The 14609-nt window shown below is 41.8% G+C and overlaps 1 protein-coding gene across 1 annotated transcript; it reads right to left on the bottom strand.

Moving 5' to 3' along the window:
- Positions 1 to 9217: 9217 nt before the first annotated feature.
- Positions 9218 to 11517, bottom strand: FOXB2 (forkhead box B2). The gene has a single exon (XM_073543824.1). It carries the CDS (start codon positions 10800 to 10802, stop codon positions 9864 to 9866), a length of 939 nt encoding a protein of 312 aa, XP_073399925.1. The 5' UTR covers positions 10803 to 11517; the 3' UTR covers positions 9218 to 9863.
- Positions 11518 to 14609: the final 3092 nt, after the last annotated feature.

Here is a 14609-nt window from a genome sequence, read left to right as displayed (position 1 = left end):
TAAAGTTAATTTCCTCCCAGAAGCGAGGCTCAAAGTATGGGTGCCCGGAAGGTTCAACTGCTATTTAGGTTTGTTTTGCAGCCAGAAAACCTGGTCACTTTGCAGTAATTGTGTTCAATGAACTTCTCTGTGTACCAAAGTACTCTGTGGTCAATATGTGTGGCCAACAACAGCAATATGTTGGATAAAAGTGGGTCAAGCACAGCAGCCAATTTACATCAGAACTGCTCAAAGAAAAAGAATCAAGGTGCTGCAATGGTCCAAAGTTCAACCCTCAACACAGCTGAAATGCTGTTGAGCAGGGGCGTAACTAGAACTGATTGGGCCCCATAGCAAACTTTTAAACGGGGCCCCCTCAAAGACACTTTGTGTCACAAATCCATGTAAGACTATAAGAACCAGAACAAGGCTCTCATAGACTTACTTTGAGATCTTGAGACCGTTACCTCTGATTTTCGGTCAGCCACAAGTTGTGGTTGCATATTAATTCAAATATCGATTTCTCAATAATGGAACAACTCACTGGTCTTGCAAAGGTACCCAGAGTGATTTCATAATAACCAATGGAGTCCATTTGGTTTGTTTGCATCAGTTATACAATGGATCCATTTTGGACATTATTCGGGTTGCTCCTGAAAACAGTACAGAGTGATAGAATCAAAAAATGCAATTGTGAACATAGCCTAACTCCCTGGGGAAAGTGGGTTATGGCTGCTAGAGCTCCATTTGCTTCATCTGCTAAGAGCACAAGAATAGACTTGGTGGGCAGCCATCAAACAAGGAGTGATATTATACTTGACCTTTATTGAAGGGTTCAGCAAAATACAACATAGTAGACACCTGGAATAGCTCATTTAAGACATGATAGTAGCATAGTAAGATATACTATTGCTATCCACCTGGGTTAGTAGCAGCCTGTCAGAAGAATATTTGTTTGGAAATAGGATCGTACAGCAACATGCCCAAGGCATACACAAGTCCTGCATGGAGTGCCTGCAGCTTCATACTATGGAGTCATAGGCAGAAAAAAGGCTTAGATGGAGAAATCATTCATAGCGAAACATTCGAGATGCATTTCACGTTATTTTTTTCTGTTATTGATAAAGAATTTGAAAAAAAAAATACTCTGAATGCCTTGTTATGAAATCAGGAGCATATGGGGTTTGAGTCTGGTTCCATGCATTTCTATGCGTCCTGTATTCCAATTCTGTATAACTCAGAGGTTAGGTCTATTACGCCTTATTGTTACTTAAAGCATACATTTAATTAACCATTGAGCATCAAATGCGGAAAAAATGCAACTACACACATAAGAAGTAATCAACTGAACTGATACCATGAGTATTTCATAATCCTAAGAAGTGGAAACTCAGCCAGAAATGTATACAAAGAAAACAGATGGTATATTTACTGACTTTGAACCTGGATTATGCTTTGTAAGTCAAGCTTGTCTCTGAAAGAGTGCAAGCAGCAGAAATAGTCCCTAAGAACTTAATTCTGCATATTAAACAAACCCTTTAAGTAACACGTCACTTGTGTTATAAGGACCTACCTTAGGGCAGTTTCACACGTCAGTGTCTCCGGTACGTGTAGTGACAGTTTTCTCACGTACCGGAGACACTGACACACGTAGACACATTCTCAGGAATGTGTCTATGCAGATGTCAGCGTGTTTTCACGGACCGTGTGTCCCTGTGCAAAACACGCTGACATGTCCGTTTTTGTGCAACAGCACGGATCACACGGACCCATACAAGTCAATGGGTCCGTGTAAACACGTACCGCACACAGATGCTGTCCGTGTGCTGTCCGTGTGCGATCCGTGTGTGTTTTTAAAAGTCAAAGGGTTAACATTAAAAATAATTTTTCAAAAACACGGACACGGACACACGGACAGCATACGGACAGCACACGGATGGTACACGCGGACATACGGATAGCACATGGCAGGGCCGGACTGGGACTAAAATTCAGCCCTGGCATTTGAAGTTACACAGGCCCACTAGTCACATGGTGACTATATAATATCTTTGTACACTTGTAGTTTACGAGAAGTGAGAGGAGATTAACACGACTAAATAACATGTAGTCACAGCTGTGCCCAGTATTTCAGCTCAGTCCTATTTATTGCTTTTAGGTACAGTACTCCTCCCAAATCTCTGTCCCCTTTTGTACGCATGATTACAGAATTCCTGGCAGAGCTACTCTCTATTGGGAAACCAGACCCCCTGGTCATAGCCGCCCCTATCATACCTCCCAACTTTTGAAGAAGGGAAAGATGGACAAAGACTGCGGCGCGCGCAGCGCACCGCTGCAAATTTTGGCCACGCCCAGCCACACCCATTTCACAACTAGTCACACCCATGTCCACACCTAATCGCACCCATTTAGCACTGCTGATCACACTGACTGGTACTGAGGGCACAGTGGCTGGCATTATGGGCACACTGACTGGCACTAAGGAAGAGAGAAAACAGAGAGAGAGAGAAAAAAGAAAACAGAGAGCGAGAAAGAAAGGGGAAAGAAAGAACAGTGAGAGACAGAAAGAACAGTGAGAGACAGAGAAAGAACAGAGAGAGAAAGAAAGAGGGGAAAGAAAGAAAGAACAGAGAGAGACAGATAAAGAACAGAGAGAGAAAGAAAGAGGGGAAAGAAAGAAAGAACAGAGAGAAAGAGAGGAAAGAAAAAGAAAGAAAGAGGGGAAGAAAGAACAGAGAGAGAAAAAAGAAAGATTAGAGAGAGAAAGAAAGAACAGAGAGAGAAAGAAAATGAGGGAAAGACAGAACAGAGAATGAAAGAACAGAGAAAGAACGAAAAAGAGAGAAAGAAATAAAGAAAGATTCTATAAAGATACTATAGCAGCCCGGCTCCCATTGTAGTGCCCACCTGAGCCTCCCGGTGCAGGACCTATCATGATCCGCTCACATGGCCGGCATCCCCGATTCCAAGGCGATCCTGCTGTCTGCGCTGTCGGAGGAGGACACGGTGATGGATCTGAAGCATTCCTGGTTCCGTCACAATCTCCTCAAGAAATTATCTCATTTCCGGTCAGCTTCCAGCACATCACTTCCGGTGGAACGTCATGTGTGTGTTTTAAAATGCTCCTCGGGGCTCCGCCGTGTACTCCTGTGTCCGTGGAGCACGCTTTGTATGCTTTGTACACACTTGGCTCCACTCCGTACATCCCGTACACATATGGCTCCACTCCGCACACACACGGCTCCACTCCGTCCACCTCGTACACGCGTGGCTCCTCTCCGTACACCTCGTACACACGGCTCCGCTCCGTACACCTCGTACACATGGCTCCGCACCGTACACCACGTACACACGACTCCGCACCGTACACACGCGGCTCCTCTCCGTACACCTCGTACACACGGCTCCTCTCCGTACACCTCGTACACACGGCTCCGCTCCGTACACCTCGTACACGCGGCTCCTCTCCGTACACCTCGTACACACATGGCTCCGCTCCGTACACCTCGTACACACGGCTCCGCACCGTACACCTCGTACACACGCGGCTCCTCTCCGTACACCTCGTACACACGCGGCTCCTCTCCGTACACCTCGTACACACGCGGCTCCTCTCCATACACCTCGTACACACGCGGCTCCTCTCCGTACACCTCTCCGTACACCTCGTACACACGCGGCTCCGCTCCGTACACCTCGTACACACGACTCCGCTCCGTACACCTCGTACACACGGCTCCGCTCCGTACACCTCGTACACACGCGGCTCCGCTCCGTACACCTCGTACACACGGCTCCGCACCGTACACCACGTACACACGACTCCGCACCGTACACCTCGTACACACGCGGCTCCGCTCCGTACACCTCATACACACACAGCTCTGCTACATCCACACAGTAGATCCTGACCCCACACATACTTACCTCAACCAGCACCATGACAACAGCAAAGCAGAGTCTTGCAGACGGTAGAGGCAAGGCTGAGCGCACAGGACCTGTGATGAGGTCACAGGAGGGGCGGAGTCAGGGGTGACATGTCGGGGGTCTGGACAAAGGCTCCTGATCATGTGACCCCCTTGACTCCTCCCCTCCTGTGACCTCATCACAGGTCCTGCGAACAGAGCGAGCAGACAAGCGAGTGCAACGCTGTGAGTGGCTGCGGGGGGTTCTCATGCTACGGCGAGGATGGGGTGTGTGGGGGGGTGTGGCGGCTTATCTCCCTGCAGTGCGGGAGGAACTTGAAACTATCACCGCCGTGCCCACAGAGGGCCGGCGGCAGGAGCAACAGTGGCCGCAGCAGCTGGCAAGCGGCCAGATGATCGGGCGCTGCCGCCCGCGGCCCACATGACAGCGGCCCAGCGGGAAAACGCCCGGTTGGTTATATTGCCAATCCGGGCCTGGCACACGGATGTCACACGGATGACCTCCGTATGCACACGGACACGGATAGCTCCGGTACCGGTTTTTCAGGTACCGGAATTATCTGGAAGTGTGAAACTGCCCTTACACAGAACCAGAGTTCTGCTTAGGGTTCGCTCACACTTGCCTATAAACAGTTAGCCACATTCATCCAGGAGAGTGGGACGTTTTTTTTTTCACTTGTCTGTATGCTGTCCGTATGCAATCTGCAAGTATGAGCAAGCCCTAGGTCTGGTGCTTGAAAAAAAGCTAAAACTCTTTTATATTAAGAAGAAGCCTACAATTCCAAACCTTACAGAGGACCCTCTGAAATAAATGTTTCTTCAGCCTAAGTTAATATTATCACTTAATTGAATGTATCATTTAATGCAGACTATTTTTACCAGTCATGTACCAGATCACAAAAATTGGTGCTAGAAAAATATACGGTGGGGAAAATAAGTGTTTGAAACACTGCTGATTTTGTAAGTTTTCCCACCTACAAAGAATGGAGAGGTCTGTAATTTTTATGCAGGTACAGCAACTGGAGTTGATGCCAAATAGGTCTATTTTGGTCTCATCTGACCACATGAATTCCATACCTCCTCTGGATCATCCAGATGGTCATTGGCATACTTCAAACGGGCCTGGCCATGTGCTAGTGTGAGCGGGGGGACCTTGTGTGCCCTCCAGGATTTTAATCCATGACGGTGTAGTGTGTTACTTATGGTAATGTTTGAGACTGTGGTCACAGCTCCCTTCAGGTCACTGACCAAGTCCTCTCGTGTAGTTCTGGTCTGATTCCTGACCTTTCTCAGAAACATCCTTGCCCCATGAGGCGAGATCTTGCATGGAGTCCCAGACTGAGGAAGATTGACAGTCATCTTGTGTTTCTTCCGTTTTCTAATATTGCACCAACAGTTGTTGCCTTCTCACCAAGCTGCTTGCCTATTGTTCTGTAGCCCATCCCAGCCTTGTGTAGGTCGACAAATTTGTCCCAGGTAGACAGCTCTTTGGTCTTGGCCATGGTGGAGAGGTTGGAGTGTGATTGATTGAGTGGACAGGTGTCTTTTATGCAGGTAATGAGTTCAAACAAGTGCATTTATGACAGGTAATGAGTTCAGAGTAGGAGGGCTTCTTAAAGAAAAACTAACAGGTCTGTGAGAGCCAGAATTCTTGCTGGTTGGTAGGTGATCACATACTTATTTCATGTAATAAAATGCAATTTAATTATTTAAAAATGATACAATGTGATTATCTGCTTTTTTATTTTTTAGATTCTGCCTCTCACAGTTGAAGTGTGACAACAATAAAAATTACAGGCCTCTCCATTCTTTGTAGGCGGGAAAACTTGTAAAATCGGCAGTGTAGCAAATACTTATTTTCCCCAAAAGATATATATATATATGCATGTATTGTGATGCAATAATTTATCATACAAAAATCTTGGCCAAATACTATAAAAATGTAGTATATGTAATTTTGCCATGTGTTACTTCCACTGCAAAAACCGCAAGCAATTTTTTTTTTTTTTTAAACACATGAATGTCCTGTTGTGGGTATACAATATGACTTACATAGGAAAGATGTTATGTTAATATCAAGGATAGGAGACTGTCAGAAAGCAGCAAACACACTAAGTCCTCACACTGTAAGTGTTCTATTTCTGGGCAATGATTCCTAATATTACAGCTGGGGTCTGTTTCTTTCCTGCTCTTTCATATTTTCCTTTCTTGGTGTCTGTACAGCTCAGGGCAGCAGAATATGGAGGATGAATGGCTGCTTTGGTTCTAAGTGATTGTCACCACTAAAAGCAAACAGATATATGAAAAATGTGCTTGACCTGACAGTTCCCAAAGTTATTACTCTTGGTTTCTAATTTTACAAGAATCTGCTAAGACTAAGACAACACAAGTGTTACATCAGACAAATATTCAGATGGAAAAACGAAATTCTGACCAATATAAAGAGGTGTTTTTCAAGATCAGAAAGTTTATGTAATAGATCCCAAATTTGAAAGCCTGTGGTGACCCTTTAGGATGCCTGGAAAATTCCAATGCAAGATTTTTTTTTTTTTTTTTTACTTGTTTCTCCTCCATAGCTGTATCCTCATTTATCATTTTCTGTTCAAATATGTTATTATCACATCAGTAAGGGCTCTGACATCCTGCAATATTGAGTTTACCGAATGCCTTGAGTATAGATTGAGGTAAAGGAGGGATTTCATTACCTGTCAATTCAGGCAGCAAGGCTATAACTGGAAGTTTCACTTTAAAACTCCCATAGGATCCCTTTTTAAAAAAATGCTGAAAAGATCCCATTAAAAAGCAGAATAGCCTTTTACACTGTTAAGACCTGCCAAAAAGGCAGTGGGGTAAATGTCCCATTAAGAGTAAATTCAAATAGAAATTTCAACAATTTTTATAAGGAAAATTTGCAAAAATCCATGTGTATGTTGCAGAAATAATTCCATTGTATATGTATGTATATATATATATATATATATATATATATATATATATATATATAAAATTATTTTTGTCTCTGGATATATTTATATATATATATGCGGAAACCAAAAAAAAAAAATATATATATATATATATATATATATATATATATATATATATACATATTAATATTCTTGATTTGTTTCATTAAATGGTACCTTTCCTAATGAAGCCAGAAAATCATACCTAAAATATTAGTTTTCCGTGGTGATAACTTCGGTGGTAATACATATACAAAAATGTGCAGCTTTTTGTATATGGATTGTTTCTATCGTTTCTTTGTCTAGAACAGCATGCTTTAAATTGGCAATATTTCCACTTCCTGATAGACTGTTTTGCTGTACAGTGCACGTTTTCCATGGCTATCCATGTTTTCTGTGACTTACAGTGATCAGATTAAAAAAGCGCCGGTTTTTGAGGATTGCTGAGCGTTGTGGTACTACAATGGCTACAAAGTGCACCCCATAAACAGCATTAATAGAGAGAACAGTTAGCGATGCTCTGCATAAAGCAGGAAGGATGGAAATGGAAAGGGAGAGCTAGGCAATGAAATCTAGAACTAAAGCAGCGCAGAAACAATTCCACACAAAACCAAAGAGACACGAAAAAAGCAGGAATGTGGGATCTCTTTTAGGAACAAAATTCCTTACAGTAAAGTCTAAGCAAATAGAGATGAGCCTGCTTTCCTGGAATAACCTCCTAGACACAAACACAGGGCAGGAGAACTCGGGACTTACTGATCTATAGTCGGCTATACAATGCACAGACCGCGGCTCTATCCTTCTGATATATGGAAGCAGCGAACAGCAATATATGTCTATTACAGGTTTATTATAGGCTTCTAGTTCTTTCTATATGTTACAATTGAAAATGCACAAATAATGTAGATTCCTCCCAGTTCGGACATATACATTTATTTCCAGCAGTAATAATCTCATGTGCTCCTCTGTGTAGTCTATGGGAGCCGCCACTTTCCTGGGAGCAGAGGAGATCACACAGCAGATCGCCGGCATTTTCTCTGACTTCCCCTCCAGCCATCTCTCACTTCTGACCATTTATCTGCCTCCTATTCCGTGATGTCTATTTCTTCCGAAGTCTCCGTTACTGACAGCGGTAATTAACCCTCCAGTGCGGGGATGAACCGCTCCGGCCCGGCAGGTCTCTCACTCCATGGAAGAAAACACAGCTTTCTACAGGGGTTCATTTGGGGGGAAGGATTTTATGTTTGTTTTATTCATTTACTATCTTTGGTGAACGTCATTTTCTCTGCCAAACTCTCCGAACTAAATCTATCAGTCCGTATAAGTTTTAGCTGCTGTCATTCTACAGGAGGTGCAACACATCACTGGCTGGGGTAATGGGGGGACACATGCATCAAGGCGAATATTATACTGGGGAAGTGTCTGTGCCACCTGTCCATCAGATGTAAAAAGAAAAATATATCACCAGACATCATTACACCTATCGATCTATCATTGTATCTAGCTCATATCTGTTTAAATTATCTATCTATCTATCTATTTATCTATCTATCTATCTATCTATCTATCTATCTATCCCATATCTAATATCTATCTATCTATAGATCTATCTATCTATCTATCACATACCTATCCATCGATTTCATATCTATCAATTTATTTCATATATATCTTTTTCATTGTATCTATCTATCATCTATCTATTAATCTATCTATCTCATATCAATCTATCTATCCATACTATCTATCTATGTAGCTATTATCTATCTATCTATTATCTATCTATCCCATATCTATCTATCTATCTATCTATGTATCCCACATCTATCTTTCTATCTATCTATCTATCTATCTATCCATACTATCTATCTATCTATCATCTATCTATCTATCTATCCTATACCTATCTATCCCATATCTATCTATCTATCTATCTATCCCACATCTATCTTTCTATCTATCTATCTATCTATCTATCTATCTATCTATCTATCCATACTATCTATCTATCTATCCATACTATCTATCTATGTAGCTATTATCTATCTATCTATCTATCTCTCTTCTTTTTCTCTCTTCCATCCTCTCTAACTCTTTTTCTTTCTCTCTTTATATACATTTTTTTACTTGTCGCCACCAATATTTTACGTTCATCAATGACATTGTCCTGCTCTCTCCAGAGACTGTTCAGCTAATCTGTAGGACTGGACAGCCTGGCAGTGACAGCACGTCCCTCCAGATCAACTAGTTGCTGTAAAACACAGAGTAGGGAACAGTATAGACCATCAGGAACAATTCTAATATATATATATATATACCCACAGAAATAAAACGCTGCAGAGAGTCGCTTTGAAGTTTCATTTAATAATAACCCATCAACACAGACAGGGAGGATACTTCATTTAGACAAGTATACAATGCATCAATAAGAGAAGTGACAGGACACACAGTGACATCTACATTACTGCACCTAGACGCCTACATTGTGCTGTAAAGTGCTTACACCTCCATGGCAGGAGGCTCAGGGTGCAGCACCCATCCCTGCAGGACATGGGTGCTAATGTGCAGCCAGAAGCCACTGAGATCAGCAGCGGAAAGAACACACTGAATTATATATATATATATATAGTGGTGAGACGGTAACTATCAGCCCATATGTACTGCGGTAATATCTCTATGTACTGTATACAAAAGGAAACACAGAACTATAATAACTTATTCACTCCACCTTATAGTGTTCCTGGGTCCCAGTCACAGGAGAACTTACATGTCTGTGTGTATATCTATCTATAAATATAGATAGATAGATACATGTACAGATAGATATATCTATTTCTCTAAATATATATATATATATGTGTATATAAACAGTATATATAATGTATAAATATATACGTATAAACGTATACATAGATGAATGTATACACACACACACACATATATATATATATATATCTCACTGCATTGCTGTTGGTGGGGGGTAAGTCAGTGCCTATGAATGGACCAGGACAGAGTGCAGCATATCAGTCTTGCTGTCTGAATGAGTCCCCGGTGATTGCTCCAGGATTGAGGTCACTACCCCCTGTGAAACTGTTGGGGAGCACATAGAAGGGTTTACAGTCAGGTTTGGAATAGCAGACACCGGTGGGAGAGACGCCGTTGGCTTAATTGGCACAGGCACAGCTGGGATTGTCTGAGTAGGCGCATGGCAGATTGTTTTCATAGGTACTCCGAAATGTCCATATTCTGGTGACACTGCCATGCTTGCCATAGAGTCCATCATGCCAACATGTGGCCACATGGAGGTAACCATGTTGCTAAGTTGACTGGGCACAGGATATCCCAAGTGATGCATCATAGATGCCAAAGGAAGACCACTAGTCATTACCCCCTTATAATCTCTGCCAATAATATTCTCTATTGCAAATGGGTGCTTAAATCCTGTGGACTGGTTATATGGCTGAAAGTGGGGGAGTCTTCCAATTCCAGCCACTGCGGGGCTCTCAGAAGTTGGAAGACCCAGTTTGGTTTGATTGTGTTGGTGATGGAAGTAGTGAATCATCTGGTGATTTTTAGAAGCTAAATGTTCTGCTCTGTGTACCTTAAACCTCTTTCGTCTCCTTAGGAAACTTCCATTTTCAAACATGTCTCCACAGTCAGGGTGCAAAGCCCAGAAGCTCCCCTTTCCTGGCTGGTCAGGTCTTCTTGGGATCTTGATAAAGCAGTCGTTGAAGGACAAGTTATGTCTCAGAGAATTTTGCCACCTCTGGGTGTTTTCTCGGTAGTATGGGAACCTGTCCATGATAAATTTATATATGTCACTAAGGGGTAGCATTTTCTCAGTGGAGCTCTGGATGGCCATGGCAGTCAATGAAATATAAGAGTATGGTGGCTTCTGGTCACTGTAAGAGTTTTTTCCTGGTCGAGGCATGCTGGTGTCTTCAGCAGTTAAGTGATTCTTGTAAGATAACTTGACACAATGTCTCACATCACTGGCACAACTCTTAACATGTTAATCATGAGACCTATTTATATATCAGTTCCAGGTCAAGTTGTCTTCTTCTCAGTCCTCTAGAAAAATCGGATTCTGAAGTTAGCACAAGTCAGCAAGCAATGAGGATCAGACTCTTCACAGTGCAGATGCAAAATGACTTCCAGAAATGAGTGAAGAGCAGAGTTCATCCAAGTAGAAGATGCTAAACGAGGCTCATCAGCAAGCTAGGGCAGCATCCAGTCATCCAGAGGGTCATCCTTCTCGATGTGCTCCTCCTGGATACAGGGGGAAGGTGGTGAGGCTCTGCCTAGGGAAGCAGATGAGCAGGAGAAATGAAGAAGCTCTGGTTTTGTACTGATCACAGAGATGCTGAGACCCCCGCTGCTGCCTCTTCATTATCACATGACAGTCTCTGAGGGGCTTCCACACAAGACAAAGTCTCATCTGGTTCACTGAGACCTAAGGAGAGCCAATGTACTGTAAGAACACGGTGTGAGGTCGTCCTGGAGAGGGCTTGGCTGGGAAGGTATGCAGCACTTTGATCCTTTTCATTGACAGCTTTCCATGCATTAAGACCTCAAGGCTTTCTCTGCTGCAGGAGTTAAGTGCAGAAGATCCAGGACTACTAAGGGAATTCTCACACTCTCCCTTGCTCTCTAGTTCTATAGAATCTTCTATACTGGGGCTTGCATTCTGTGATTTCGGTGCAGTTACTCAACTTCTTAAGCTGCACCAAACTACTCAAATAGCTAAAGAAAAGTGCTTGGTGCTTCAATAAAAGAGGACAAGTGTGCTTCACAAATAGGATCTTGTTCACCTAAGTCTCAACTCAGTAATTAGAAAATGTTTCTTGTGATGCTTGTCTAGATTTTCACTCCACATTCTTTGATATGTCATTTCAGAATGTAATTCTCCTTTATGCAGAGGACATAGTCTGCTCTCAATTTGCATGCACTTTGCTGATCTTCTGCTTTAAAATCACTTTACCCTTTTGTCCTCCAGACATCACAGGCTTAGCACACCTCTGACATACAGTATCTGTATACTTCTCTATTTGTTGTGGCACCAATGCACCTAACATTCTTAAAGAAGGTAAGTCTGTTCAAGATGCCTTTTGTAGCAACACCACTGTTACTTAAGCTGGGTTTCCACATATCTTGGTTATCTATATCATTTATCAGGCCCTTTTTTTTACAATTTTTTTTTTACTGCAAATTGGTGAGCTGGATGGAAAAAAAGTGCTAAATATAGCTTTTTTTTCTTGTCCGGCTTTTTGAAGGGTCCAGCCCAACAACTAATTGATTAATGTGAACAGTCCCATACCAAACTATGGCATCAACTGATGTTTCGCCGCTTCCCCAAAGGGAAAAAAAGAGCCAAATGGCCAGATAGATGGAGACCTGAACTTACTGGAGTAATTCTGGTGAAATCTTAGATGAGCAGAAGAAAGGAGTGTGATGATTAGTTTCAGTGATGACCCCTGCAGTTTGATTTGTATACATATATAGTGAAATTCTTATACTGTGACATCAGCACAGAACAGGTGATATTCCTGCCCTTGTATTCTATGATTTCAACAGCAAATTGAGCAAACCCAGTCATTTAAGAAACTCCTTTACTATTGTCTTTAGGCTACAGTCCCACAATGAGCTTTTGTTGAGGTTTTGATGGTGCAGATTTTCCTCACTCCTTGTGCACTTGTGTAAAATTGGTTACTTGCATTTTTATAGCTTTTTCTTGTTGGTACGTCATGTTATAAATAAAGCTGCTTTGTTTTTGATACCTCCTTGTATCGACAACTTTTTGACAGAGTCATGTTTGGATTATTTGCCTTTATGATGCATTTCTGCCACGAAAACTCACAAAAAACGCATTTGTGCTTTTTTGCTATGGATTTTCTGCAAATCCACAAAGAAAACTCAGTGCACCTGAAATAAAAAGTGACATGTTTAGTATTTGAAACATGCATCACACTGAAAAAGAAACACAGTGGGCATGAGATCTCTAGAAATCCCATCCACTTTGCTGGAACTGTGAGATGCTGCGTTTTTGACACAGCAAAAATACACAGCGTAAAAAAAAAATCACCAAAAACTCTTCATGGGCACACGGCCTTAGTGATTTTTTTTGTTTGCTTTGAGTTTTTTCTGTTGCTTTTTTTGTCTATTTTTTATGTCATTTTTTAAATAAATGGAAGTTTTGGAAACTTCTTGTTACTTAGCTTTCATAAAAGTTTATTGGCAAAGTCATGTGCAGGTTTTTTACTATGTTTCCTCTGTGGAAATGCGCTAAAGAAATATATGCATTATCTGTGGATTTTCTGCATCTCATTCAAATCTATGGGAAAATCCACAAATAATATGCATATTTAGCAAAATAAATATTGACAAAATTGCACCGCAAGTCAATTTTTGCGGCATTAAAGAACAGAGCAATAGGCATGAAATTTACGTGGGAACTTAATCTAAATGTCACACGTAAATTTTATATAATTTTTCTGTGATCTGATAACCCAGAATATATGATTACTGGGAATCTGCTAGGTATTGTTAATATTTATTTTTTAATTTATATTTATTAATATTTATACTATTCGCACTATGTATAGCAGTATGTTTAACTAATCATCATTTTACATTTTGCTTTCATAAATCAATAGGATATGCTAAAATAAGAAACTGTAATATACAGTGGGTCGGAAAGTATTCAGACCCCTTTAAATTTTTCACTCTTTTTTCATTGTAGCCATTTGGTAAATTCAAAAAAGTTAATTTTTTTCTCATTCATGTTCACTCTGCACCTGATCTTGACTGAAAAAAAAAATAGAAATGTAGAAATTTTTGCACATTCATTAAAAAAAAAGCCTAGTATCAGGTGGTCATAAGTATTCAGACCCTTTACTCAGACACTCATATTTAAGTCACATGCTGTCCATTTCCTTGTGATCCTCCTTGAGATGGTTCTACTCTTCCATTGGAGTCCAGCTGTGTTTAATTAAACTAATATGACTTGAATTGTAAAGGCACACACCTGTCTATATAAGACCTTACAGCTCACAGTGCATGTCAGACCAAATGAGAATCATGAGGTCAAAGGAACTGGCCAAGGAGCTCAGAGACAGAATTGTGGCAAGGCACACATCTGGCCAAGGTTACAAAAAAATTTCTGCAGTACTCAAGGTCCCTAAGAGCACAGAGGCCTCCATAATCCTTAAATGGAAGAAGTTTGGGACCACCAGAAGTCCTTCTAGACCTGGCCGTCCAGCCAAACTGAGCAATCGTGGAGGAAGAGCCTTGGTGAGAGAGGTAAAGAAGAACACCAAGATCACTGTGGCTGAGCTCCACAGATGCAGTAGGGAGATGGGAGAAAGTTCCACAAAGTCAACTATCACTGCAGCCCTCCACCAGCTGGGCCATTATGGGAGAGTTTGCTAAAAAACACATGAAGGATCCCCAGACTATGAGAAATAAGATTCTCTGGTCTGAAGAAACGAAGATAGAACATATTGGTGATAATTCTAAGTGGTACATGTGGCGAAAACCAGGCACTGCTCATCACCTGCCCAATACAATCCCAAAAGTGAAACATGGTAGTGGCAGCATCATGCTATGGGGGTGTTTTTCAGATGCAGGGACAGGATGACTGGTTGCAATTGAAGGAATCATGAATGCGGCCAAGTACAGAGATATCCTGGATGAAAACCGCTTCCAGAGTGCTCTGGACCTCAGGCTTGGCCGAAGGTTC

Source organism: Dendrobates tinctorius, unplaced genomic scaffold (genome assembly GCF_039654945.1).
Source record: "Dendrobates tinctorius isolate UK_male_01 unplaced genomic scaffold, ASM3965494v1 ptg000134l, whole genome shotgun sequence".
NCBI classification, from domain to species: Eukaryota; Metazoa; Chordata; class Amphibia; order Anura; family Dendrobatidae; genus Dendrobates; species Dendrobates tinctorius.
The sequence above is the reverse complement of the archived record's forward strand: the minus strand, read 5'-3'. Positions and strand labels throughout refer to the sequence as shown.

What these genes read in the sequence shown, in the direction of transcription:
- FOXB2 (XM_073543824.1), bottom strand. Translation starts at nt 10,802, where the DNA reads ATGCCTCGACCAGGAAAAAACTCTTACAGTGACCAGAAGCCACCATAC.